Source organism: Rhincodon typus, chromosome 40 (assembly GCF_021869965.1).
Source record: "Rhincodon typus isolate 14 chromosome 40, sRhiTyp1.1, whole genome shotgun sequence".
Taxonomy (NCBI): Eukaryota; Metazoa; Chordata; class Chondrichthyes; order Orectolobiformes; family Rhincodontidae; genus Rhincodon; species Rhincodon typus.
This window is the reverse complement of record NC_063371.1, coordinates 4,617,996-4,645,239: the sequence shown is the minus strand read 5'-3', so window position 1 is coordinate 4,645,239 and position 27,244 is coordinate 4,617,996. Positions and strand designations below refer to the sequence as shown.

The following is a 27,244-nucleotide window of genomic DNA, read 5'->3' as shown; positions in this document are numbered from 1 at the left end:
TGACGGATGAAGACTTGATCGGGTTAGGATTATATTCACTAAAGAATGAGGTGATTATCTCATAGAAACCTATCAAATTCTAACAGGGACTAGATAGAGTAAAGGCAGGAGAGACGTTCCTGATGATGGTGGGGGTGGCGGGGTGCGTTGGTGTTGGTGGTAGTCGAGAACCAGGGAGTCACAGTCAAACAGTTATGAGGTCGGACGGAGATGAAGAAACATGTCTTCACCCAGAGTACGGGAGCCTGTGGAATTCTCGGTCATAGAAAGCAGTCGGGGGCAAAACATTGAATGTTTTCAAGGAGTTCTTGGAGATAAAGTGATCAAAAAGTGTAAAAAGTGAACAAGGGACTGAGTTGGATGAGAAGCCCATGATCATATTGAATGGTGGAGCAGGCTCGAAGGGCCGAATGGCCTACTCCTGCGACTCGTTTCTATGATTATGAGTTTCAAGCAAGAACATGTGACCGAGAGTGGATGATGAATTATATTCAAGCTTGACACAGGGGGCGAAAAAAAGAAACAAAATTAGATCGAGGGGAGAAAATACAAATTTAAAATGCCCAAAAATCTCTGCCAAGACCTTACTTCATGCCGAGTGAAGAGAGAGTAAATGGAGTCTTTTGTCGAAGATTTTCATTCTGCTGATCAGGGCAAGCCTCAAACCATCACAAGAATTGATCCTGCATTTAAGAGGAGTTCCCACTGCAGCAGGTCCAATGGGGAGATGACACATGAAGTTCAGTTAGTGATTTAAAACGATAGTGAGGCTCGGGGTCTGGGGAGCGCTCTATGGAGTCGATTGTTAGATCCGCACAAATCAACCGGTGAGTCTTACCAGCACTGCATGGCCTCTCAATACTTAGCGCTGATCCCACTGGGACTGAGTAGATTGTAAAACCACAGGTTGGGGATTTTGCAGGGTGGGGACTGAGGTGTGACACAGGGCAAGTCAACCAGCTTTGAAGGCAGCACAACACCATATCTGCCAGTCGCCGATGCCTCTCGACTGCTCCCTCACATATTTAACCTCCGAAAGACAAGGACCCTCCCCTGTCAAAGAAAGGCAGTCGTTTGGAGGCTGGTTGGCTCCTTAGCGCCACAAGGGATGGTGGCCGCTGCTGGAACTGCAACACTCTGTCTCAGAAGGAGTCAGTTCACCGTATGTCTGAGATAACGAGGTGTAGAGCTGAATGAACACAGCAGGCCAAGCAGCATCAGAGCAGCAGGAAAGCTGACGTTTCGGGCCTAGAATCTTCTTCAATTGTCTGCTCTGTTAACAAAGAAATTCAGCCAGTTCCATTTCCCCTGCCAGTTTATTTCCCTCAGGTGCCTGCCTCATTTCCTTTGGAAATCAATTGTCGTCTACACTGCCTCCATCCTCGGAGGCAGCGAGTTCTAGCTCATGACCCTTGCTCAGGGAGAAAAGTCTTTCTCATATCTCTTACCCATAACTTTGGATCTGTACTGCACTTCCTCTCCCAACTTGTACCGTCAGCTGATGGGGGGCAGCTTCTTTTTGTCCAAAACGGTCACAATCCTGGATGCCTCTATCAAACATCTCTTCCCCCTCAATTTCCTTCGCTCCATGGACATAGAACAGTACAGGTCCTTCGGCCCACGATGTTGTACCGACCTATTATCCTACGAAGATCAATCTACCCTGCATACCCTACATTTTACTATCCTCCATGTGCCAATCCAAGAGTCGCTTAAAAGTCTCTAAAGTATCTGACCCCACTACCACTGCCGGCAGCGCATTCCACACGCCCACCACTCTCTGTGTAAAAATAGAAAACACAGAAACCATGGAAAATGGCCTCCCCGCCCTCGCTTCACCAACTAAGCTCAGTCGCTAAAACCACTCCTGTCGAGACCCATTCTGATCAATCTTCCTCTGCACCTTCTCAAGGGCACTCCCCCTGCCACGGCCTCCCGAAAGCGTGCGGACAAGACTCTAGCATGAGCCAACCAGAGATCCGCTGGCTTGGCAGAGCGTCAAACCTTGAACCTGCTGGTTCATTGTATTGTAGCAAGCAGCCTCGTGGCATCTGAAGTGCTCTCGAGCCAAACACAGTTCAAGCAACATGGTTCTCTGGTTTGCTAGTCACTCAAACGACTAACTACGACAAAATTTGAGCGTAAATGCTCATTTTAATCCCCGTTTCTCATGGGGCCATTTATGTTTTACAAGTCTTTTGAACTGTTGAGAAATGATTTCACATCTATATATTGCAGACACTTTTTTCAGTATCACACTCTGGGATTACATCATCTGTAATGAAAGAAAACACATGAGATGCAAGATCGATAGGTAAATGTTGCAGTTTTTTTTTTAGAAAGCAAGGCAGCCTGCCTCAAGATGATCACCTTAAAAGGAAAGCTGCTGTCTCAAGGTGATCTGTAGCATCACAAAGGAAATAAAGAACAGTACAACAGAGGAACAGGCCATTTGGCCCACCCAGACTGTGCCAACATATGATACGTTGCTAAACTAAAAACTTTTCGCCTCTATGTGGTCCGTATCTCTCAATTCCTGCCTATTCATTAATCTGTTAAGCTGCCTCTTAAATTGTATCTGTCTCCACCACCTCCTCTTGGAACACGTTCCAGGCACTTACCACCCTCAGCGTAAAAATCTTGCCTTTCACATCTCCTTTAAACTTTCCCCATTTTACCTGAAACCAATGTCTCCTAGTTCAAACCTGGGAAAGAAACGGACTATCCATCCTATCCGTTTTTTTTTCATAGTTTTGTAAACCTTTATCAGGTTGCCCTTTATCCTTTGACATCCAAGAGAAACACATTATTATTTGTCATCAGTCACTGCTTCTGAGGAACTTTCTCCCGAATATCCCTCACGCCTGGATAGGAGTGGACCTAACCAAACAGAGCAGTGTCAACACTCAGACTACAGACACAAAGCAGATCTGACTCAGCGATGTACTATGAATTCTAACAAATTCCAAGTGCCCAATTTATTTTTTTCAAGTCTCAATTAATTTTAATCCTTCTCAACACATGTGGGTGAGGGCAACATTGGTTGCCCATTCCCATCTGCCCCTTGAACTGAGTGGCCTGTCAGGGCAGTTGAGGGTCACCCACACTGCAGTGGGTCTGGACTCACGTGTACGCCAGACTGGGTAAGGACGGCAGATATCCCCTCCCTTGAAATGCATGAGTGAACTCCATGGGCTTTCAGACCATGTCATGGTCACCATCACAGAGACAAGCTTTCCAGATGATCTGGAATTCGATAGCTGGGGTGGGTATGAACCAGTGTCCCCAGGGGCCTCTGGGTTACAAGCAATGACCTTGCCATGATGCCTGTGACACATCTCCTTCTGGAATGTGCCTTTGCAAAGGAAGTCTGGAGAAAGATGTAGTGGTTTGGGTTGAGGTTCGTCCTGAGCAGCTCCGTGACTTGGGGCTCTGTGCTCTACGGTCTGTTCCCTAGGACGCACACTGTGACAAACATCAACTGCGCCTGGAGGACCATCAACTCTGCGAAAGACGCTCTTTAGTCTGCCTGAACCTTGTTGGTCTTCCCAAACAAGGATGTGACCCCCAACTGAGTGTTGCAGACTGCCACATTCCAAGGTCCAGGGCCAGACGCTGTGGAACACACTAATACTTCGGGCAGCTGTCGCCAAGGCTCAGAGGGAGAAGACCACTGTCTGAGGTCTTCCTGCTGAAGGTAAATGGGGGCCCATTCAGTTATTGGACCCTTCTAGTACCTCAAATATATGTAAATATTAATATTGTGTGTGTAAGAGAGATCTTTGGTTTTTTGGATAGAGTCAAAGCCAAATGTTTTGTTTACTTACTTGACATGTAACTGGACAGAACCAAACTGCTTTTGTGACAATGTATATATGTAAAGAGATTTTTTATGAATAACGCATATTTTTGAAATAAAACAGAGTGACCTTGTTACGATGCCACTGTTTCAATCAGAAGCAACGTTTAAATACCATCACCCAATACAAACAGTAATGGACACCCTGCTTAAGAGAAACTCAGGCCACACAGCACCAGGGGCCGGGTTCAATTACACCTTCGGGCGACTGTCTGTATGGAGTTTGCACATTCTCCCCTGTGGGTTTCCTCCCACAGTCCAAAGATGTGCAGGTTAGGGTGGATTGGCTGTGCTAAATTGCCTGCAGTGTCCAGGATATGCAGGCTAGGTGGATTAGCCACGGGAAGTGCAGGGTTACAGGAATAAGATGGAGGGGTGGGTGTGGGTGGAGGGTCTATGGAGGGTCAGTGTGGACTCAATGCTTCCACACTTGGATTGTGGGAGGAAACCAGAGCACCTGGAGGAAACTCCCACAGACATGGAGAGGGTGTGTGAACACTACACAGACAGTCACCCTGAGGTTGGAATCAAACCCAGGACCCTGATGCTGTGAGACAGCAGTGCTAACCACTGAGCCACCGTGCCACCCTTACAGTGGTATTTATATGGCAAGTTTAGTGTATAACAACTGTGTGTGTCACATTTTAAAATGCCTCAGGAAATGTTCAAAGGCCCAGTTTCTCCCCTGCTTTCTTTCGAGTTAAAATCTCAAAGAGTTTGAAATGTCAGGAAACGAGATGTTACCTTTCGTAAAACAGGTTTTGTATGAAAGGGGTGAACTTCTGTAATTCAGGATGCTGGACCTGGGGAAACTCCAAAACCCAGCAGAAAGATTGAGTCCAGTTGAGCAGCTTCATTTTGAACACCAGTTGTTCAACCTTCCCAACAATGAACCAGAACCCAAATTCTCAACTGATATTCTCCGCTCTGATGCATTGCCAACGTAAATGGTTATCCGATCATTCAGGACCTAATAATTCCTGGATAAACAAGGACCCCGCTGTCAACAATTTTCCATCTTGCGCTGACCAAGACACATCCAAGAAACTAATTTACAAAGGGAACTACAATTTACACCTCGAGAGAGAACGGCGTTGATTGGTCACAGCAATGCTGAACAGTCCGCCTTTTACAATTAAATAACACATAGGACAACCGTTCCCTGGTGCCTGTTGTGTGTCACTGGAGGCAACTTGTTGACCAATCAGCACTCTCTTCTCTCACAGGATAAATCGCTGCTCCCTCTGAAATGAGGCATTCGTGCATCAGTCCTGATGAGGACGAGATGAGAAACCGTGCCAGCAGCTCTCTTGTATCAGTGGGACTTTGTTTTCAACACCAGTCACCCTGCGGCTGCTGCTGCATTGAGCTATCACTGTAGACTTCTGCTTACAGGTACAATTTGCAGTCAGCCAGGCCTGGCCTCCACCCATACAATGACTGAAACAGCAACTGCTTACCTTGAACTATTCCAGAGCCAACCTGACAGCTACGTTGGAACATAGGCCCTCGGTCGCTTGGAGGATCTGAAACACAATCAAACCAAGTTCACAATGAATTATAGACTCGCGTGAAGGGTCAGTGAGATATACAGACAACGCACTCCATGCGCAGACGGCGTACTTCATGTACTCCATACACAAATCATGCAACACTCCACGCACAGGTTAACAGGCCTCGTCTGTACTGTATGATTCTACGCACAGATAATGTACCATGTAGGGATGGTACAGCACAAAGCCAAGCCAATGGACTCAACTGGCCAATGGTGGCATTTAAATTTCCCACATTTGCCAACACTCACTAGATCTATCGACAGATCCTTCTATCCCCTTCTCCGGAGTGTTTCTCTTCTGCTCACCTCCCTGCAGTTGAACGTTTTTAAAATCACTGTCAGGATATAGAATCATCTCCTGGCCTGCTGATGAATGAAGGATGAACATTTGTGAAAGGCTTTAGAGGAGCCATCCAGATTAATTATAAATAATTGCTGAAGCACTCAACAGCTCTTGTAGCGATTATCCTAGATTTGCAGCCTACTGTTTTGGATTCTCTTACCAGCAGAATCAATTGTTTCTACAGCTACCCAGCAGTTATTTTCTTTTGGGAATGCAAATGACTCAAAGCCAGGAGACAGCCTCCTCAAAGATCAAACAGTCATACAGCACAGAAACAGACCCTTTGGTCCAACCAGGCCATGCTAACCATAATCCCAAACTAAATTAATCCCACCTGCCTGCGTATGGCTCATTTCCCTCCAGACATTTTTTATTCACGTACTTATCGAAATGTCTTGAAAACGTAACTGTATTCACATATATCACTTGGTCTGGAAGTTCACTCCACATGCAAACCACTCTAAAAAAAGTTGCCCCTCATGTCCTTTTTAAAACTTTCTCCTCTCACGTTAAAAATACGCCCCCTAGTTTTGAAATTCCCCATCTTAGAGAAAAGACCCTTGCTATTCACTTTATCTGTGCCCATCATGATTTACTAAACCTCTATCAGGTCAGCCCTCAACCTCCTATGCTCCAATGAAAAAAGCCCCAGTCTATTCAGTCTTTTTATAACTCAAACCCTCTATTCCTGGTAAGATCTTGGCAAATCTCTTCTGAACCCTTTCCAATTTAATAATATCCTTCCTGTGGCAGGATGACCAGAACTGCACACATTACTCCAGAAGAGGTCTCGCCAACATCCTGTACAACCGTAACATGACGGCCCAACTCCTATACTTAAAGGTATGAGCAATGAAGGCAAGTGTGCTAAACACTTTCTTAACCACCCTGTCTATGTATGATGCAAATTTCAAAGAATTATGTACCTGAACCCCTCAGTCTCTGTTCCATCCAGGGCTCTATCATTAATTGTATAAGCCCTGCCCTTGATTGTTTTATGCCAATCAAATACCTTGCATTTATCCAAATTAAACTCCATTTGCCACTCATCAGCCCATTGACCCAATTGATCAAGATCTCTTTGTAATCTTAGATAACCTCCTTCACTATCCACTGTGCTGCCAATTTTGGTGTTGTCTGCAAACTTACCAACCATGCCTCCTGGGGTTCAAAAGAAGTGGTTGTGCAGAGAAAGGACTCATCAGTTCTGATCTGACCCTCTACAATCTGGATTTCACCACAGATTGTACAATGCTGAAAGAATCGCAAGATTAGACATAGCCAGCGATTCTTAAGACAAATATAACCAGGTTTTACATTTGCTACGGGATTAGAGCACAGGAGTAAGGGAGTCTTAGAACAATTGTACAGGACTTTGGCAAGGCCACACCCCGAGTTCTGTGCAGTTTTGGTTTCCGTAACGAAGGAAGGATACGCGAGACTAGATGTAGTACAGTGAAGGTTCAGTGATGAAAGAGCCGTCTTCAGATAAAATGCTGAGAACAAATGCTGTCTATTCACTATGTTTGTGGATGTGGTGCCAATCAAGTCGGGGCTGCTTTGCCCTGGATGGTGTCAAGCTTCGTGATACCAAGTCACACCTAGGACAGAGCAGGAAAGGATGGCAGCTTGCTTATGTAAAGGGAACCAGATGGGTTTTTCCAACAATGCAGAATAGTCATTGTTAGACTCTTAATTCCAGATTTTTATTGGATTCAAATTCCACAATCCCCCGTGGAAACACATTACCTGGTGACTGGATAAACAGTCGACTGATTATCCTTCCAGGCCATCATTTTGCCATTGCCTGGCACTTGGGTGGCGTGAACATCACTTGGCACCCACCAGCCCAAACCTGGATACTGCCCGGATCTCGTAGCATTTGAAGATGCTGACCATTTGCTGACCATCAGCAAACAGCCCACTTCTCACCTCACGTTGGGGGCAAAAAGCTGCTGCCAAAGTTTAGAGGGCTGGTCAGAATCTACCACATTGCTGAGGGTCTGGAGTCACGTATAGGCCAGACAGGCAGGGATGACGAATTTCCTTCCCTGTTAGGCATTAGTGAACTTTTTCGCAACTGACAATGGTTTCACGCTCGCCATTGGACTAGCTTTTAATTCCAGGTTGCCTCAAGGCATCCGGAGTTGCACAGAAATTAGAACTCTCTCTCCCAAAAGTTAGAGGCTGGTGAAGGGATGAGGGCGTTTACGGGGTGCTGCAGTGAAGTCATTTCATTCAGATTGGCTTTATTTTTTAACCTCAGAGATCATTCAAAGTCATTGGGTTTAACGGACTGATCTGTTACAACTATTGATTCTTGGCAGCCCGATACGTGGTCCATGGCATTACTCTCAGTTAGGAATTAAACAAAGCACTTTGACAAACTCAGCAGCTTGACCCTTACTTCACTGGAGGAAGGAGAATCTCCCGACTACAGTCGCAACATATTTGAATTCTCCCTGCCTCCCCAGCCATCCGTTACCGCTGTGCTGTCGATTTAGATGAAACTTGTACGTACAACCACAATGTTTCTGCTCCAATGTCAGTTTCTGCACAATGCTCACCTTTTTCCACAACTGAGGATTCCCCACTGCTGCGGCTGACAGATTAGACCCTTCTCAGAGTTTGGCCCTCGCCCCCTCTCATCCTCACCTACCACCCACAAGCATCCACATCCAGAGGATCATCTGCCACCATTTTCACCGCATCCAGCAGGATGCCACCACCAGACACATATTGCCCTCACTTTCCTTGTCAGTTTTCCGCAGGGGCCATTCCCAACGGGACACTTTGGTCCACTCCTTCACTCCCTACATCTTCCCCTGCGAACACAGAAGGTGTAACTCCTGCCTGTTTACTTCCTCTCTCCTCAGTATCCATGGCCCTAGACAGATCTCCAGGTGAAGCAATGCTTTACCTGCACATCACACAATCTAGTTTACTGCATTTGCTGATCACAATGTGGTCTCCTCTACATTGAAACGCAGACTGGACGACTGCTTTGCAGAACACCTACATTCTGTCCACAAAAGGATCCCGAGCTTCCCTGTTATAGAGTCATAGATTTGCACAGCACGGAAGCAGAACCTCAGGTCCAACTTGTGCATGCCGACCAAGTTTCCCAATTTGACCTAGTCCCGTTTGCCATCATTTGGCCCCTATCCCTCTAAACCCTTCCTATTCATGTACCCATCCAGATGCCTTTTAGATGTTGTAGTTGTACCAGACTCTACCACTTCCTCTGGCAGCTCGTTCCATACACGCATCACCCTCTGGGTGAAAAATTTGCCCATTAGATCCCTTCTAAATGTTCCTTCTCTCACCTTAAACCTCTACCCTCTAGTTTTGGACTCTACTGCCTTAAAGAAATGACTTTGGCTATTCACCCTATCCATGCCCCTCATGACTTTATAAGCCTCTGAAAGGCCACCCCTCAACATCTGATGCTCCAGGAAAAATAGCCCCAGCCTATTCAACCTCTTCCTATTGCTCAAACTCTCCATCCCTGGCAATATCCTCGTAAATCTTTTTTGAACCCTTTCAAGTTTCACAATGTCCTTCCTATAGCAGGTAGACCAGAATTGAACACAGTGTTCCAAATGTGGCCTAACTAATGTCCTGTACAGTTGCAACATGACCTCCCAACTCCTATACTCTATGCACTGACCAATAAAGGCAAGCACACTTCACTATCCTGTCTACCTTTCAATGAATTATGAGTCTTTACCACTAGGTCTCTTTGTTCGGCAACACTTGCCAGAACACTACCATTAAGTGTATAAGTCCTGCCCTGATTTGCCTTTCCAAAACTCAGCACCCCATATTTATCTGAATTAAACTCTATCTGCTGCTCCTCGGCCCATTTGATCAAGATCCCGTTGTACTCTGAGGTAACCTTCTTCGCCGTTCACTACAACCACCAATCTTGATGGCATCTGCAATTGGTGTTGCCTGCCATTTCAACACACCACCCTGCTCCCTGGCCAGCATCTGAATCAGGCTTGCTGCAGTGTTCCAGAACAGCTCTGTGCAAGCTCAGAAGAACAGCACCTCATTTTCCTCTGGGAACCCTGTAGCTTCCAGGACACGACATTGAGCTTAGTAATTTTAGAGCCTTATTCCGTCTTTGCCTATTTCTTAGCCACCCCACACCCAGTCCTGTCATGACATGGGTTGTTTCTCACACAGGCAACCTATTTTCACCCACTGCCCCCTTCCTCCACACCCTCTCCATCTTCATTTTCAGCATAACATCACTTTAGTCCTGAGCTGCTATCTGTTCTGATGCACAGTCACCGGACTCAAAACATTACCTCTGCTTTCTTCCCACAGATGCAGCCAGAACTGTTGAGCTTCACCAGTAAATTTCTGGTTTTCTCTTACAGACAAATGACCCCCAGAAAGAACAGGTAAACCCAACGTGAAACTGGTGCAGGATACACTGTGTGAAGTGCAGAGCTAAACCAGCCACAGAGAATCTGAAATGTAACACTCATGTCCCACTTGTCGAGGGTTTATTTTCTTCATCTCATCTCTGATTGTTTCACACCTGTTTCGATGACCCGCAAGTCTTTCAGTATTGAGAAAGTAATGTTAAAAAGAAGCTTTGAACCAGGAACATAAAGTGAGCCCTGGATCACAATTAAAAAAAAAAACAACATTACTGCAGGCATCCAACTGTTCTGTCTCAAACACAGATAAAGAAAAATTGCCCGACTGACATCATTAATACCAGTTATCCTAATCTCCAACCCCTAATCCGATCAGTCAAACAAAAACAGGCGCCAGAAAAACAGTGCCATCACTTAAATGTACATTTTTAATCCTGTCACAATGGTTAGCAAGTTATAATTATAAGATGTCTCTAATATAGCAAAACACTTCAAAGTGTCTCAGTGCAGCTTTATGAAATAACAAATAACAAACATCGAGTTACAAGGTACTGCAATGCTGGAGATCAGAAGCTGGGTCAAAGAGGTTGGTTTTAAGTGAGGAAGGGTCACTCGACACGAAATGTTAACTCTGGTTTCTCTCCTCAGTTGTTGCCAGACCTGCTCAGCTTTTCCAGTAATCTCTATTTTTGTTTCTGGTTTACAGCATCCATAGTTCTTTTGGTTTTCATTTGGTTTTAAGGGAGGGCCGTGAGTGGGGGCGGAGGTGGAGAGATGGAAGATGCGTTGCGGGGGGATTTTCAGAGCTCGGGGCCCAAGTAGCTGAAGGCACGGCTGCCAATGGCACAACGATTAAAATCAGGGAACAGCCGAGACAAGAGCACAGAGATTGCAGAGGGCTGGAGGTTACAGAGATAGGGAGGCGGGGAGATTTGAAAACAGTATCGAAAATTTGAACACCAACGTGAGTGCTTGACCCAGAGCCAACGTGAGCCAGCTAGAACTGGAACGGGATTCTGCTCAAGTTAAGACTTGGGGAGAGATAGTAGGAACTGCAGATACTGGAGAATCTGAGATAACAAGGTGTCGAGCTGGATGAACACAGCAGGCCGGGTCTCGGCCCGAAACGTCAGCCTTCCTGCTTCTCTGATGCTGCTTGGCCTGCTGTGTTCATCCAGCTCTACACCTTGTTATCTTAAGACTTGGGGAGCTGAGTTTTGGATCAGTTTGGGATTACAGAGGGGTGAAGGGGGTGGAAACAGTCAAACAAAGGCACAAGAGGGGGTTTTGGCAGTAGATGAGCTGTGGAAATCGTAAGTTTAGGGAGGGGGAAAACAAGTGGAGATCAAATAACAGGATGACAATTTGCGCTTGCCCAGTCAACAATGCTGAACCCACTGCCAGTAACAGGCACTAGTTACATCACGGTGTCTACAGAAATATAGAAAAATGGAATTGATGCTGGAAAGGCCATCTGCTGAATACGACGTGTACAGGTTTTAAACAGCAATTCTGCAAATTAACGTGGCATTTCGTGGATACGTCACCAGGTTTCCATCCTCGAGTTGGACTATCCCAACGCAGGGCACAGCGTGACCCGGCCAAACGTTGGGCTCCTCTTCATCAATTGGGAATCCGAGCTGACCTCCTGCAGCATCGTCCACGGGAAGTTGTGGCCGGCAGTCATGGATCTCTTCGGTCGGTCTCCTGTTCACTGGCAGTGACAATTCCCCAAAGTTTGGAGACCCTGCAGCCTGGGCCCCCTTGACCATCTCCTGTGCCAAAGGCAATAATTGTTAGAACTTCCTGGCCAAGCTACAAATTGGTCAGGACATTGAGGATAGGAGTTGGGATGTTATGTTACAGTCTCCTAAGTCATTGGTGAGGCCGCACTTGGAGTATCATGTACCGTTTTGGTTACCTTGTAATAGGAAAGACGTAGTTAAACTGGAAAATGTGCAAGGAAGATTTGCGAGGAAGTTGCCAGGACTAGTAGGGATGAGTTATAGGAACAGATTGGCCAGGGCAGGATCTTATTCCTTGAAACATAGCAGAATCAGAGGTAACCTTATTGAGGTGTGTAAAATCATGAGGGGCATAGATAGGATGAATTCGTATTGTCTTTTCCCCCAAGAGATGGGGAATTGAAAACTGGAAGGCACAGGTTTAGGGTGAGAGGGGAAGGATTTAAGGAGGTCCTGAAGAGCAACTTCTTCACACAGAAAGTGGTGCATATAAGGAAGGGGCTGCCAGAGAAAGTGGTGGAGGCAGGTATAATGGCAACACTTAAAAAACATTTGGATAGGTACATGGATGGGAAGGGTTTAAGAGGGATATGGACCAAATGCGGGTAATTGGAACTAGCTGAGTGGGCACCATGTCCAGCATGGATCAGCTTGGGCCAAAGGGCCTGTTTCAATGCTGTGTTACTGTATGACTCTATGCCAAATGGTAAAGTGGGGGGCAAGGCAGGGCAATCATTTCCTTTTCTTCAACAAAAAAGGACTTCAGTCAATCACGGTGCCATATCTGAGGGTGGGGACTGAGGGGACCCCGGGGGGTGGGGGCTGTGATAGGACCCTTCCTGAAACACAGGTGACTTTAGTTTTCAGCCTGTACTGTGGCCCTATGAACCTGCCGGAGGTGGCGTGCTACAGAGTGCAAGAACCCCAGCTTTAAACATGACCAGGAACAGGTCTCATCTAAATATGGTTTATCAGTGTTCAATGCCACCCCTTTGCTCTAAAACAGCCAGCTCTACACCAGCTGAAGAGAGCACAGATTGCAAGAGCTAGTGGGGTGGTTTCCCCCCCACCCCGGTCATCAGGAACATCCTTTACCCTGTCTAGTCCCTGATAGAATTTGATAGGTTTCTATGAGACTCGCCACCCCCACCACCGCACCCCCCGACCCCCAACCCCACCCCGCCCTCATTCTTCTGAATTCTAGTCAATGTAGTTCTAACCAATCCAGTCTCTCTTTATATGTCAGACTGCCATCCCAGGAATCAGTCTGGGGAGCCTTTGCTGCATTTCCTCTGTTGCCAGAACCCCCTCCCTCAGATAAGGAGACCCCAAACCTCCCACACACAATACTCCAAGGTGCGGTCTGTCCCTGTCCAATTGCAGAGAGGCATCCCTGCTCCTACACTCCAATCCTCTCACCATGACGGGGCCAACATCCCACTGACCTTCCTCACTGCCCCGCTGCTCCTGTGAGGCTGACTTTCAGTGACGGGTGTAGGAGGGGACACCCAGGTCTCGTTGCACCTCTCCCCGTTCCCCAAATCGATTGTTGTCCAGAAAATAATCCCCCTTCCTGTTCCCAAAATGAATAACCTCACATTGATCCCCATTAAACTGCATCTGCCCGCTCACTCAATTTGTCTCAATCACACTCTGCATCCTCCGCACAGCTCACCTTCCCACCTAGCTTTGTGCTGTCTGCAAATATGGAGATATTACATTGAGTTCCCTAATCTAAATCATTCATATATATTGTGAATAATTAGGTTCTAAGCACAGATCCCTGCGGTACCCCATTAGTCACTGGCTACCATTTGGAAAAAGACCCGTTTATTCCTTGCCTTTGTTTCCTGTCTGCCAACCCATTCTCTATCCATGTCAGTTATAACCCCATTCCCATGAGCTTTATTTTCCACGCTAATATCTGATGTGGGAACTTATCAAAAGCCTTCCAAAAGTCCAAGTAAACCACATCCATTGGCTCCCACTCCTCAATTCTACTTGTTTCATCCTCAAAAACAAATTCTAGCAGATTTGTCAAACATGATTTCCGTTTTGCAAATGTGTGCTGACTCTGTCCAATCCTATCACTGCTTTCCAAGTGCTCAGCTATTAAATCTTTTATATCGGACTCCAGCACTTGCCCAACTATCGATGTCAGGTTAACCGGTCTACAACTCCTTGTTTTCTCTTGGCCAACCTTTTGAAAACAGCGGCATTCCATTTGCTACCCTCCAATCCATAGAAAATTTGGTTTATTTGAGCGAATGTAACTGTTTTAAAGTCGCTTTAGAATCATATAATCATCACAGAATCCCTACAGTGTGGAAGTCAGGCCATGAGGCCCATCAAGACCCTCCAAAGAGCATCCTAACCAGACACAAATCCTATCCTCCCCTATCCCTATAACTCTGCATTTCCCTGCAATGATCCACTTAGCCTGGACACTATGGAAGATTTAGCACGGCCAATCCACCCAACCTACACATGTTTGGACTGCGGGAGGGAAACAAAGCACCCAGAGAAAACCCACACAGACACAAGGAGACTGCGCAAACTCCACACGAACAGTCACCCAAGGGTGGATTCGAACTGCGGTCCTTGGCGCCATAAGGCAGCAGTGCTAACCACTGAGCCACTGTGCTGTACCAAAAGGAGTTCAACTGACTTCAGGTAACCAGACAGTACTGTTCCCCAATAACGTTATAATGGACCATCAGCACAATGCAGAGACCAAACATGAACCTGTATGACAGTGAGACGAGGGGACACCCAGCAGAGATACAGACCAATCTTGAAGGCTGCTGTTATGTTTCTTCTGGTGAAATTCACAATTCTCTCACATTCGCCCTCCCTCAGCAGCAACAGGTTCCTGCAGAATGTTGTGAAGGAGGCGGATGTATTCCAACGCAGCCCACAGTACGTGCGCTTTGCTGGGTTTCCGGTCTTTACGGATCAGCGGAACGATACTTTTGAGCTTCGAAAAGCCGCCATTTATGCTCTGGACCTGAAATGAGAGGCATATTGCCTGGTCATCTCAAAGTGACGCACAGGGCTTTTACATTTGACTGACGTTCAACTCATCTGCAACCTCAAATACTTTCAGACTGGAGACATCTGCTAATACACCTGAGGACCTCGAACTGGTTCACCCATCGATCAGTTCCTTGAGAGAGCTGATAAAGGTTTAAAGACCAGAATAAACCTTCTTCACCCCGTCGTTTATTTTCTGCATCAGTTTTAATGATTTGAAACATACTAAGAGCCACCACTCCACCAGCAGAAGCTTCTGTAGTCTGCAATTGTACAGCAACACAGGGCAAGAGTCCATTTGGCTCTCTGAATCCATGCTAGCCCCCATCTCTCTCGTCAGTTCCCATTTCGCCGCGCAGTGCTGTGTTTATTCCCCCCAAGCACCCATCCAATCTCCCTTTGAAATCATTCCCTACCTCCACTTCCACCACGAGTTCCAGCTCATTACCACTCGCAGTGAAAAACAAAAAAAAACAAAGTCTCCCTCACATGTGCACGACCGCCCCCTGCGGCAGGGTCAAATGGGGGAAGAAATGGTCAAAAGGCAAAATCAATGGCCCTTTAACAAGCAGAGTCAGTGTAGTTCCGTAAAGGGAAGTTACACCCGATGGGTTTGAAAGGATTCTTTAGCAAGTTAACAAAGCAGGTTAGGTAAAGGAGAAGCAATGGATGCCATATATTTGGATTTTCAAAGGGTTTTGATAAGGATCCATATATTAGGCTGCTAAATACAATAAGAGCCCATGATGTTGGTGGAGAGAGGATTGGTGGAAGGTTAGAGGCCTGGGAGTGGGATAACAGGTTTTCAGGATGGTAACCTGTAACGAGCGCAGTTCTGTCGGGACCAGCGCTGAGAAAGCTGCAGCATGGAGGGATTTGGGGAATCCTCATCCAAAACGCCAGCTAACAAGTTCAGTGGGGAATAGGGAAGCTGAATGGGACGTAGGCCTTTAATTCAAAGGGAGTGGAGGAAATGGGGACGTTTCTCTAAAACTGTACGAGGCACTAGTCAGACCACAGCTGGAACACCATGAAGAGTTTTGGGTCCCCGTATCTAAGGAAAGATAGACTGGCCATTGGAGTCAGCCCAGAGAAGGTTCACTCGGCTGATCCCGGGTATGGAGGAACTGTCTTATGGGGAGAGGTTGAATAGGTCGGGCCTGTCCTCATTGGAGTTTAGAGACGGGTGCCTAATTGAAACACAAGATTCTTAGAGGGTTTTGACAGAGGAGATGTGCAGAGGTTGTTTCCCCTTGTATGAGTGTCTCGGACCACAAGGTGTAAGCTTAGAATAAAGGCTCGCCCACTGAAGACAGGGATAAGGAGAAAGGTAGAAAAAGCTGAGATAACTGAATTTTGCGATAGGGTCAGCTTTCTGTAGGAATGCTGCTTTGCGATTGGCTCCCTTGTTGAACAATGCCATGCTATTTAAAGCTTTTGAGAAGATTTGTAGTTCGGGTTGTGGATGAGGTTGTAGAGTTGCTTGCCGAGCCTGTGTGTTTGGTTGCATACGTTTTGTCACTCTGTTAGGTAACATTGTCAGTGCGCCTCTGGTGAACTGTCGGTGTTCTGTCCCACTTGTTCTTTATATGCCTTTAAATGCCTTATTTCCGAGGCATATAAATAACAAGCAGGATAGAACACCAATGCTTCACCAGAGGCACACTGATGATGTGACGGAGCAGGGTGATGTAACGTCTGAGGGGACCTGGCAGGGGCTGGTGTTCCCATGTATCTGCTGCCCTTGTCCTTCTAGATGGAAAGGGTTATGGGTTTAGAAGGTGCTGTCCAAGTCGCCTTGGTGAATTTCTGCAGAGCATCTCATAGATGGTATGCACTCCTGCTACTGAGTGTCGGTGGTGGGGAGAGTGGGATGTTTGTGGATGTGGGGCCAATCTAGCGGGGGCTGCTTTATCCCTGGATGGTGTCGAGCTTCTCGAGTGTTGTTGGAGCTGCCCCCATCCGGGGCAAGTGGGGAGTATTCCATCACACACTTGCCTTGTGCCTTGTTGACTGTGGACAGATTTTGGAGACGGGGGGTGAATGGATAGGATTTTGGGCGGGGGGTGCGGATGGACAGGTGTGGGGGGTGGGTGGGTAGGTTGGGGGGAGTCAGGTGAGTTATTCGCTGTAGGATTCCCGGCCTTTGACGTGTAACCTCAATATTTATTTGGAAAACCTAGCCCAGCTTTGGCCAATATATTAGCTTGATTTGTTTTCATGTGTTTAACATTAGATGTAGGCATGTTCAATGGAAATCTGACAAGTAATAAGTCATTACTGCACTGCAATCTTCTTAACATGTTCTAGACAATATAAACCATTGTGAATGCTTTCTTTCATTTGTAATGTCATAGAAATTACAAGTAACCTTTTTGTAAAAAAATGTTGATATTTCACTAATCAAATCCTTCTACATTTAGGAACTGAACAGCAATGGTTAATGTTCAGTGTCGTCTCTTTCTGCAATTGGGTCTGTCCCAGATATCAATGTGGAGTCAAATTTATTGTCCATTGATTTATAAAATATATTGGATAAATTGCCATTGAATTATACCGGTCTGGCTTTTTGTTTAGAAAGAACAGTGTTATGTGAGAGGGGCTCGGGAGAGAGCAGGAAAAAGCCAACATGGATTGCTGCCTAATGCAGATGTTCGATAGTTTCTCCTCTTCCACAACACCCTATGCTCTTCAAAGAATGCCAAACCTGAGAAGAATCCTTGTTGACCTTTACAAATGTTAATCGCATAAGAGCATGATTTCCCCTCCCCTGCCCAGATTTTAACAAGACGCTGACACGTGTGAATCTAATAGTGCAGATGCTCCGCAAACTGGTCTCCGAGTCTGCATTTGGTCTCCCCGATATAGAGGAGACCACATCGGGAGCAATGCATACTGTAGATGAAGCGCATGTGAATCTTTGCTGGATTTGGAAGGATTGACTGGGGCCTTGGATGGAGGTATAGGGACCGGTGTTGCACCTCCTGTGGTTGCAGGTTGTCGTGGAGGTGTTGGTGGGGAGTGTGGAGCTGGCGAGGGAGTCACAGAGTGCACTGTCCCTAAGGAAAGCGGACAGGGATAGGGAGGGAAATATTCTTGTGGCAGTGCGGTTTGATTGTAGGTGGCGGAAATGTCAGAGGATGATGCTTTGTATTCAGAGGTTGGTGGGGTGGGATGTGGTTTGCAGAGCATCTGCGCTGTGCACGCACCCACCAACCCGACCTTCCAGTTGCCATCCACTTTAACTCTCCCCTCCCACTTCCCAGTGACATGTCCATCCTTGGCCTCCTCCACTGTCAGAGTGAGGCCAAATGTAAACTGGAGGAACAACACCACTTTTTTCTCCTTGGGAGCTTACAGCCCAATGGCCTGAATATTGACTTCACCTGCTTCAAAATCTCTCCTCTCCCAATCTTCCTACTCACCTCTCTGCTTCACCCTTCCCACTGACCCACCACATAACCCTCTACCTGCAACCATTTATCTCTATCTCACCTACCATCCCCACAGCCCAACCCCCTCCTCTATTTATTTCTGGGCTCCCCTCCCCCCTCCCCAGTCCTGACTAAGAGCTTTGGCCGAAACACTGACTTTCTTGCTCCTCGGACGCTGTCTGAGCCGCTGTGCTTTTCCAGCTCCACATTTATTGACTCTAGGTACCAGGATCTGCAGTCGTCACTGTCTCCAGGTTATTGATGAAGCAACTGAAGGTGATTGGGCCTAGGGCACTATCCTGAGGTACTCTTGCAGCGATGTCCTGAAACTGAGATGATTGACCTCCAACAACCATGACCATCTTTTATTTGAAGAATGTTGTTTCTGACACCAAGGGGTCCAGGGGATTGATTGCGTGGTGAGGGCGGAGTTGCAGATCTGTTGAATAGAATGAAGGTTGTACACCTCATATAGTTTTTGAATATGGACCATGTGGCGTATTGGACAGTGAAGAAGGTTTTCTAAGATTACAAAGGAACTTTGATCAAAGGGGTCACCCAGCTGAGGAGTGCCAAATGGAGTTTAATTTGGATAAATACGAAGTATTGCATTTTGATACAACAAACAGAAGCAGGACTGATGCAATTAATGGTAAGGCCTTGGATAGTGTTGCAGAGTAGAGAGACCTCGGAGTTTAGGTACATAATGTTTTGAAATTTGCATCATATACAGACAGGGTGGTTAAGAAGGCGTTTAGCGTTTAGCTTGACTTCGTTGCTCAGACCTTTGAGCATAGGAGTTGGGACGTCACGTTGAGGTTGTACAGGACGTTGGTGAGGCCTCTTCTGAGCACTGTGTCCAGTTCTGGTCACCCTGTTATATGAAGGATATTATTAAGCTGGAGAGGGTTCAGAAAAGATTTGCCAGGCTGCTGCGGAGAATGGAGGGTTTGAGTTATAAGGAAAGGCTAATAGGCTGGGACTTTTTTTCACTGGAGCATGGGAGGTTTAAGGGTGACCTTATGGAGGTTTATAAAATCATGAAGGGCGTAGATAAGGTGAATGGCAGGTGTCTTTTCCTTACTGTGGGTTTTCAAGATCTGGTGGCATATTTTTAAGGTGAGAGGAGAAAGATTTAGAAAGGACATGAGGGGCAATTTTTTTAAACAGGGGTGGTTTGTGTGTGGAATAACAATTCAGAGGAAGTGGTGGGTGCACATACAGCTACATTGTTTAAAAGACATTTAGATAAGTACATGAATGAGAAATGCTTGGAAGGATATGGATCAAGTGCAGGGAGGTGGGACTAGTTTAGTTTGGGAACATGGTCGGCACAGACTGGTTGGACCGAAGGCCTGGTTGGCCTGACGCTGTGGGAGGCACTATGTCAAAGTAGGGTGGGTCATTCTTCCATCCACCTTCCCCCCGCCTCCCTCCCAGGGCCAGGCAGAGCTGATACACTGAGGTGGGTGGTGTTCCACAGTGTGGCACCAGAGGCCCTCAGTGAGCTGCTGCCCATGGAATCTCAGCAGCTGAGAATATAAGAACTGGGAGCAGGAGGAGGCCATCTGGCCCATCGAGCCTGCCCCGCCATTTAATAAGATCATGGCTGATCTTTTTCAGACTCAGCTCCACTTACCTGCCCGCTCACCATAACTCTTAATTCCTTTACTGTTCAAAAAATTATCTTGCCTTGCCTTAAACACATTCAGCGAGGTAGCTTCAACAGCTTCACTGGGCAGGGAATTCCACAGATTCACAACCCTTTGAGTGAAGAAGTTCCTCCTGACCTCAGCCCTACATCTGCTTCCCTTTATTTTGAGGCGATACCCTCTAGTCCTAGTTCCACCTGCTAGTGGAAACAACCTCCCTGCCTCCACCTTATCTATTCCCTTCATAATCGTATATGTTTCTATGAGATCTCCCCTCATTCTTCCGAATTCCAATGAGTATATTTCCAGTCTACTCAGTCTGTCCTCATAATCCAACCCTCTCAACTGTGAAATGAACCGAGTGAATCTCCGCTGCACCCCCTCCAGTGCTAGTATATCCCTTCTCAAGTAAGGAGACCAAAACTGCACACAGTACTCCAGGTGTGGCCTCACCAGGACCCTGTACAGCTGCAGCATAGCCTCCCTGTTTTTAAACTCCATCCCTCCAGCAATGGCAGACAAAATTCCATTTGATTTTTAATTACCTGCTGCACCTGCAATCTTACTTTTAGCGACTCATGCACAAGGACACCCAAGTCCCTCTGCACAGCAGCGTGCTGCAATTTTTTACCATTTAAAACATAGTCCATTTTGCTGTTATTCCTACCAAAATGGATGACCGCACACTTATCAATATTGTACTACATTTGCCAGACCTTTGCCCACTCACTTAGACTATCTATATCCCTCTGCAGACTTTCAGTGTCTTCTGCACACTTTGCTCTCCCACTCACCTTAGTGTCATCTGCAAATTTTGACACACCACACTTAGTCCCCAACTCCAAATCATCTATGTAAATTGTAAACAATTGCAGTCCCAACACTGATCCCTGAGGCACACCACTAGCCAATGACCGCCAACCAGAAAAACACCCATTTACCTTTACTCTTTGCTTTCTACTACTCAACCAATCCTCTATTCATGCCAATACATTACCTGTGATACCGTGCAACTTTATCTTATGTAGCAGCCTTTGGTGTGGCACCTTGTCAAATGCCTTCTGGAAACCAAGATACACCACATCCACAGGTTCCCCATTGTCCACCATGCAACTAATGTCCTCAAAGAATTCCACCAAACCAGTTAAACATGACCTACCCTTCATGAACCCATGCTGGGTGTTCCCAATGGGAGAATTTATATCAAGATGTCTTGCTATTGGCTGTTTTCCAATCTGCGGGAACCACCCCAGAGTCCCGTGAATTTTGGTAAATAATTACTGGTGCATTTGCTATTTCCCCCATCACCTCTTTTAGTACCCTAGGATGCATCTCATCAGGGCCAGGAGACTTGTCTACCTTTCGCCCCATTATCTTGCCCAGCACTGCCTCCTTAGTGATAATGATAGTTTCTAGGTCCTCACCTGCTATAACCTTCTTTCCATCAGTTTTCGGCATGTTATTTGTGTCTTCCACTGTGAAGACCGACTCAAAATAACTGTTTAATGCCTTGGCTAATTCCTTATTCCCAGTTATTAAATTGGCCTTCTCATCCTCTAAAGGACCAATGTTTACCTAACTCCTCCCTTATCCCACCATAGTCTCTTTTATTTAAGCACAGGACATTTAAGGACACAGAAGGATTTAACCGTCTCACGCTCCATCTGTATTTTAAATTCGACCGTACTGTGATCGCTCCTTCCGAGAGGATCCCTAACTGTGAGATCATTAATTATTCCTGTCTCATTACACAGGACTAGATCTAGGATAGCTTGCTCCTTTGTAGGTTCCATTACGTATTGTTCAAGGAAATTATCGCGTTTGCCTTCTATGAACCCCTCCTCAAGGCTGCCATGACCGACCTGGTTTGACCTTTCGATATGTAGATTAAAATCCCCATGATAATTGCTGTACCATTTTTACATGCATTAGCTATTTCTATGTTTAATTCCCGCTCCACCACGATGTCATTATTTGGTGGCCTATAGACCGCACCTATCAATGACTTTTTCTCCCTGCTATTCCTAATTTCCACCCAAATGGATTCAACGTTTTGTTCAGTAGAACCTATATCATCTCTCACTACCCCACTGATATCATCCTTAGAAATCAGAGTGACACCACCTTCCTAACCTTCCTCTCTGTCCTTCTGAACAGTTTGATACCCCTGGATATTTAACTCCCAATCATGACCATCCTGCAACCATGTCTCTGTAATGGCCACTAAATCATACCCATTTGCCATGATTTGCGCCGTCAACTCATGCACCTTGTTTGAAATGCTCTGAGCATTCAGATAAAGTGCCCTTATGCCAGTTTTTGCACCTTCTTTTTGAGTCCTATCACCTCCATTCCTAACAGCTCTTGAGTTCTCCTTCCCTTTAACTTTTTTCCTAATTTTCAATGGAGTTGAAGCTTCCTTGTCACCTGCTAACCCGCTGCTTTGCCTTCCATTTGCTGTTAAACTCCCTGTACGCTCACTCCTCCCTTCCCCCCTACTTACTAGTTTAAAGTCCTATTGACCACCCTGTTTACCCTTTTCGCCAGAACAATGGACCCAGCCCTGTTCAGGTGGAGTCCATCCCATCGGCATAGATCCCTCCTGTACCAGAACTGATGCCAGTGCCCCATGAAAAGGAAACCGTCTTACCCACGCCACTCTTTTAGCCATGTGTTTACTTTCCTGATCCTCGCCTCCCTATGCCAATTTGCACGTGGGTCGGGCAACAATCCAGAGATAATTACCCTTGAAGACTTGTTTTGTAATTTTGTTCCTAGCTTTTCATAATCCCGAAACAGGTCTTTTTTCCTAGTCCTGCCTATGTTGTTGGTACTTACGTGGACCACAGCAACTGGAGAACTGAGCAAAGAAGGAGCCTTAACTACTAAATCAGGTCGTTCGCCCTGGGGGGGGGGCGTGGTTACCCTTTTTAAATACCCTCTTTAAATACCCTCTCTGACCGATAGCGCAAAGTGTCAGCCAGGGTGACCCACTGAGACCCCACACCCCACATGCATGCACAGAAACGCGGGTGGACCAGCTCCTGACCAACACCAAACCACAGACCCGCATTTAAATAGCACCTTTCCCAACCATTGTTGTGTCTCTGGACAATGTAGCTGTGCCGAATGACTGGATGTCTGGCTGCTGTTGTACTGGCACGGGCACCATGTTTCTAAGAAGGACATGATACATTGAACTTAAGAACATAAGAACTCGGAGCAGGAATAGGCCATCTGGCCCATCGAGCCTGCCCCGCCATTTAATAAGATCATGGCTGATCTTTGAGACTCAGCTCCACTTACCCGCCCACTCACCATAACCCTTAATTCCTTTACTGTTCAAAAATTTATCTAGCCTTGCCTTAAACACATTCAGCGAGGTAGCTTCAACCGCTTCACTGGGCAGGGAATTCCACAGATTCACAACTCTTTGGGTGAAGAAGTTCTTCCTGACCTCAGTCCTACATCTGCTTCCCTTTAATTCGAGGCGATGCCCTCCAGTCCTAGTTTCACCTGCTCACGGAAACAACCTCCCTGACTCCACCTTATCTATTCCCTTCATAATCTTATATGTTTCTTTAAGATCTCCCCTCACTCTTCTGAATTCCAATGAGTATAATCCCAGTCTACTCAGTCTCTCCTCATAATCCAACCCTCTCAACTATTGGAGAGAGTGCAGACTAGCATGGATAGTTCTAGGGATGAGAAACTTCAGCGATGAGGATAGATTGAAGAAGTTGGGACTGTTCTCCTCAGAGAGAAGAGGGGAATCTGATCGAGGCTTTCAAAGTCACAAATGGGCTGGACAGAGGGCGAAGCTGTTGCTGCTCATTAAAGGAGCAAGAATAAGAGGCATAGATTAAAAGTGATGAGTGAACGAAGCAAGGGAGATGTGAGAGAAAACACTTTCACCCAGCGAGTGGTTAGGGTGTAGAATGCACTGCCTGGGAATAATCATTGAGGTTGACAGCATGGAAACAGGCCTTTCTGCCCAACTTGCCCATGCAACACAGTTTTCACTGTGTTTGGCCCATATCCCTCCATACCTACCCCATCCATGTAACTATCTAAATGTTTCTTAAATGACAAAATTGTACTTGCTTCCACCATTACCTCTGGCAGCTCATTGACACTCGCCACCCTCTGTGTGAAAAAATTGTCCCATGGACCCTTTTGTATCTCTCCCCTCTCACCCTAAACCTATGGCTTCTAGTTTTAAACTCCCCTACCCTGGGGAAAAGCAGTTGGCTGTCTACCTTATCTGTGCCTCTCATGATTTTTATAGACCACTATAAGGTCACCCCTCAGTCTCCTACGCTCCAGGGGAAAAAGTCCCAGCCTATCCAACTTCTCCTTATAAATCAAACCTTCCAGTCCAGATAGCATCCTAATAAATGTTTTCTGCTCTTTCTAGTTTAACAATATCCTTTCTTTGGCAGGGTGACCAGAACTACATGCAGTACTCTAAATGTGGCCTCACTAATGTCTTGTAGAGTTGCAACAAGACATCTAGTAGAGGCAGGTTCAATTGAGGCATTGGATGGCTATTTGGATAGAAATGGGGTGCAGGGATACAGAGGGGAAAGGCAGGAGATTGGGTACTTCGGGATAGGACTGCGGTGCAGGCACAATGAGATGAATGGCCTCCTTCTGTGCTATAACAATTTTGTGATTCTGTAGAAATAGCACTCAATTTGCCCACAATAAGCTCCCACAAACAGCAACATAATGCTGCGCAGATAAAGGATGCTGCAGTGTTGATTTCAGGGATACATAGTAATCAGAAGAATTAGCTGGCATAGTACACAGGCTTTCGAGTCAGAAGATAAACAGCACAGAAATGGACCTTTTGGTCCATGCTGACCAGATATCCTAAATTAACCTAGTCCCATTTACCTGCATTTGCCTTCCTATTCATGTACCCTTCCAGATGCCTTTTAAATGTTATAATTGTACCCACCTCCACCACTTCCTTTAGTAGTTCATTCCATACATGCATCACCCTCTGCATGAAAAAGTTGCCCCTTAGGTCCCTCTTAAATCTTTCCCCTCTCACCTTAAACCTATGCCCCTCTAGTTTTGGATTCTCCCACCTTGGGGTAAAGACCTTGGCTATTCACCCGATCCATGCCCCTCATGATTTTACAAACCTCGGTAAGGTCACCCCTCAGCCTCCGACTCTCCTGGGAAAATAGCCCCAGTCTATTCAGCCTCTGCTTCATTGGCATTTGATGCCCATCCCGAACCGGTTACAAGCTGACTGCATTGCCATAGTTCTGGAGTCCTATGTAGGCCTGACTGAGGGCAAGGGCGGCAGATTTCCTTCCCTGATTGATATTGCTGACTGTCACAACAATCAACTTGGTCGTCCCTCAGCAAGCTCTGTTCCAGATTTTATTACATTTTTGACATTGAAGTTGGATTTTGCCATTGGGATTCGAACCACTGTCCTCCAGACATAAGTGTGGGGCTCTGTATTGAGGCACGTTGAATAAACTCTCTGCCCTTTACAACCTGAGATAACAAGGTGTCGAGCTGGATGAACACAGCAGGCCAAGCAGCATCAGAGGAGCAGGAAAGCTGACGTTTGGGGTCTAGACCCTTCTTCAGAAATGGGGGAGGGGAAGGGGATCCTGAAATAAATAGGGAGAGAGGGGGAGGCTGATAGAAGATGGATAGAGGAGAAGATAGGTGGAGAGGAGACAGACAGGTCAAGGAGGCGAGGTTGGAGCCAGTAAAGGTGAGTGTAGGTGGAGATTTAGGGAGGGGATAGGTCGGTCCAGGGAGGACGGACAGGTCAACGAGGCAGGATGAGGCTAGTAGGTAGGAGATGGGGGTGGGGCTTGAGGTGGGAGGAGTGGATAGGTGGGAGGACAGGTTAGGGAGGTGGGTATGAGCTGGGCTGGTTTTGGGATGTGGTCGGGGGAGGGTAGAGTTTGAAGCTTATGAAGCCCACATTGATACCATTGGGCTGCAGGGTTCCCAAACGAAATATGAGATGCTGTTCCTGCAACCTTCGGGTGCCATCGTTGTGGCACTGCAGGAGGCCACGTCGTCCAAAGAGTAGGAGGGGGAGTTGAAATGGTTCGCGACTGGGAAGTGCAGTTGTTTGTTGCGAATGGAGCGTAGGTGTTCCAGAAAGCAGTCTCCAAGCCTCCACTTGGTTTCCCCGATGTAGACGAGGTCACATCGGGAACAGCAGATACAGTATACCACATTAGCAGATGTGCAGGTGAACATCTACTTGACGTGGAAGGTCTTCTTGGGGCCTGGGAGAGGGGTGAGGGGGGAGTTGTAGGGGCAGGTGTAGCACTTCCTGCGGTTGCAGGGAAAAGTGCCGGTTACGCGGTCGGGGGAGGGGAGATTTTGAAGCTTGTGAAGTCCACATTGATACCATTTGTGGAACACCTATGCTCGGTTCGCAGCAAACAACTGCACCTCCCAGTTGCGAAACATTTCAACTCCCCCTCCCACTCCTTGGACGACATGTCCATCCTGGGCCTCCTGCAGTACCATAACGATGCCACCCGAAGGTTGCAGGAGCAGCATCTCATATTTCGCTTGGGAACCCTGCAGCCCAATGGTATCAATGTGGACTTCACAAGTTTCAAAATGCCCCCTCCCCCAACTATATCCCAAAACCAACCCAGCTCGTACCCGCCTCCCTACCCTGTCCTTCCTCAAACCTATCCCCTCCTCCCACCTCAAGCCCCACGTCCATCTCCTACCTACCAGCCTCATCCCGCCCCCTTGACCTGTCCGTCCTCCCTGTACTAACCTATCCCCTCCCTAACTCCCCACCTACACTCATCTTTCCTGGCTCCAACCTCGCCTCCTTGACCTGTCTGTCTCCTCTCCACCTATCTTCTCCTCTATCCATCTTCTATCCGCCTCCCCCTCTATCCCTATTTATTTCAGAATCCTCTTCCCCTCCCTCATTTCTAAAGAAGGGTCGAGACCCAAAACGTCAGCTTTCCTGCTCCTCTGATGCTGCTTGGCCTGCTGTGTTCATCCAGCTCTACACCTTGTTATCTCAGATTCCCCAGCATCGGCAGTTCCTTCCTTGCCCTTTACAACCTATTCCTTCATCATTCGTTTAACTTAGTCCTGGCTTTGTTTGCCTGCTATGCATTGAAACCAGTTTTTCCACATTCCAGAGCAGTAAACTGTATTTGTTCATTTATGGAAATTAAGGTGGAGAGTCAGCTATGGCTCACCTCCCCTGA

General features: G+C 46.7%; 1 protein-coding gene and 1 long non-coding RNA gene across 2 annotated transcripts in view; both read right to left on the bottom strand.

The window, feature by feature from the left end:
* Window positions 1-2,134: 2,134 nt before the first annotated feature.
* On the bottom strand, window positions 2,135-11,928 carry LOC125487372. Its single transcript, XR_007265850.1, has 3 exons — window positions 11,699-11,928; window positions 5,320-5,385; window positions 2,135-2,275 (listed from the first exon to the last, which is right to left on the bottom strand). It is a non-coding gene; the product is annotated as an uncharacterized LOC125487372 (long non-coding RNA).
* Window positions 11,929-14,735: 2,807 nt separating this feature from the next.
* The window catches only part of LOC109930518 (factor in the germline alpha), a 37,470-nt gene continuing 24,961 nt past the window's right edge, over window positions 14,736-27,244 (bottom strand). The window contains exon 3 of the mRNA XM_048618502.1: window positions 14,736-14,903. Coding sequence (XP_048474459.1) covers window positions 14,736-14,903 — 168 coding nt within the window. The remainder of the gene's footprint in view (window positions 14,904-27,244) is intronic.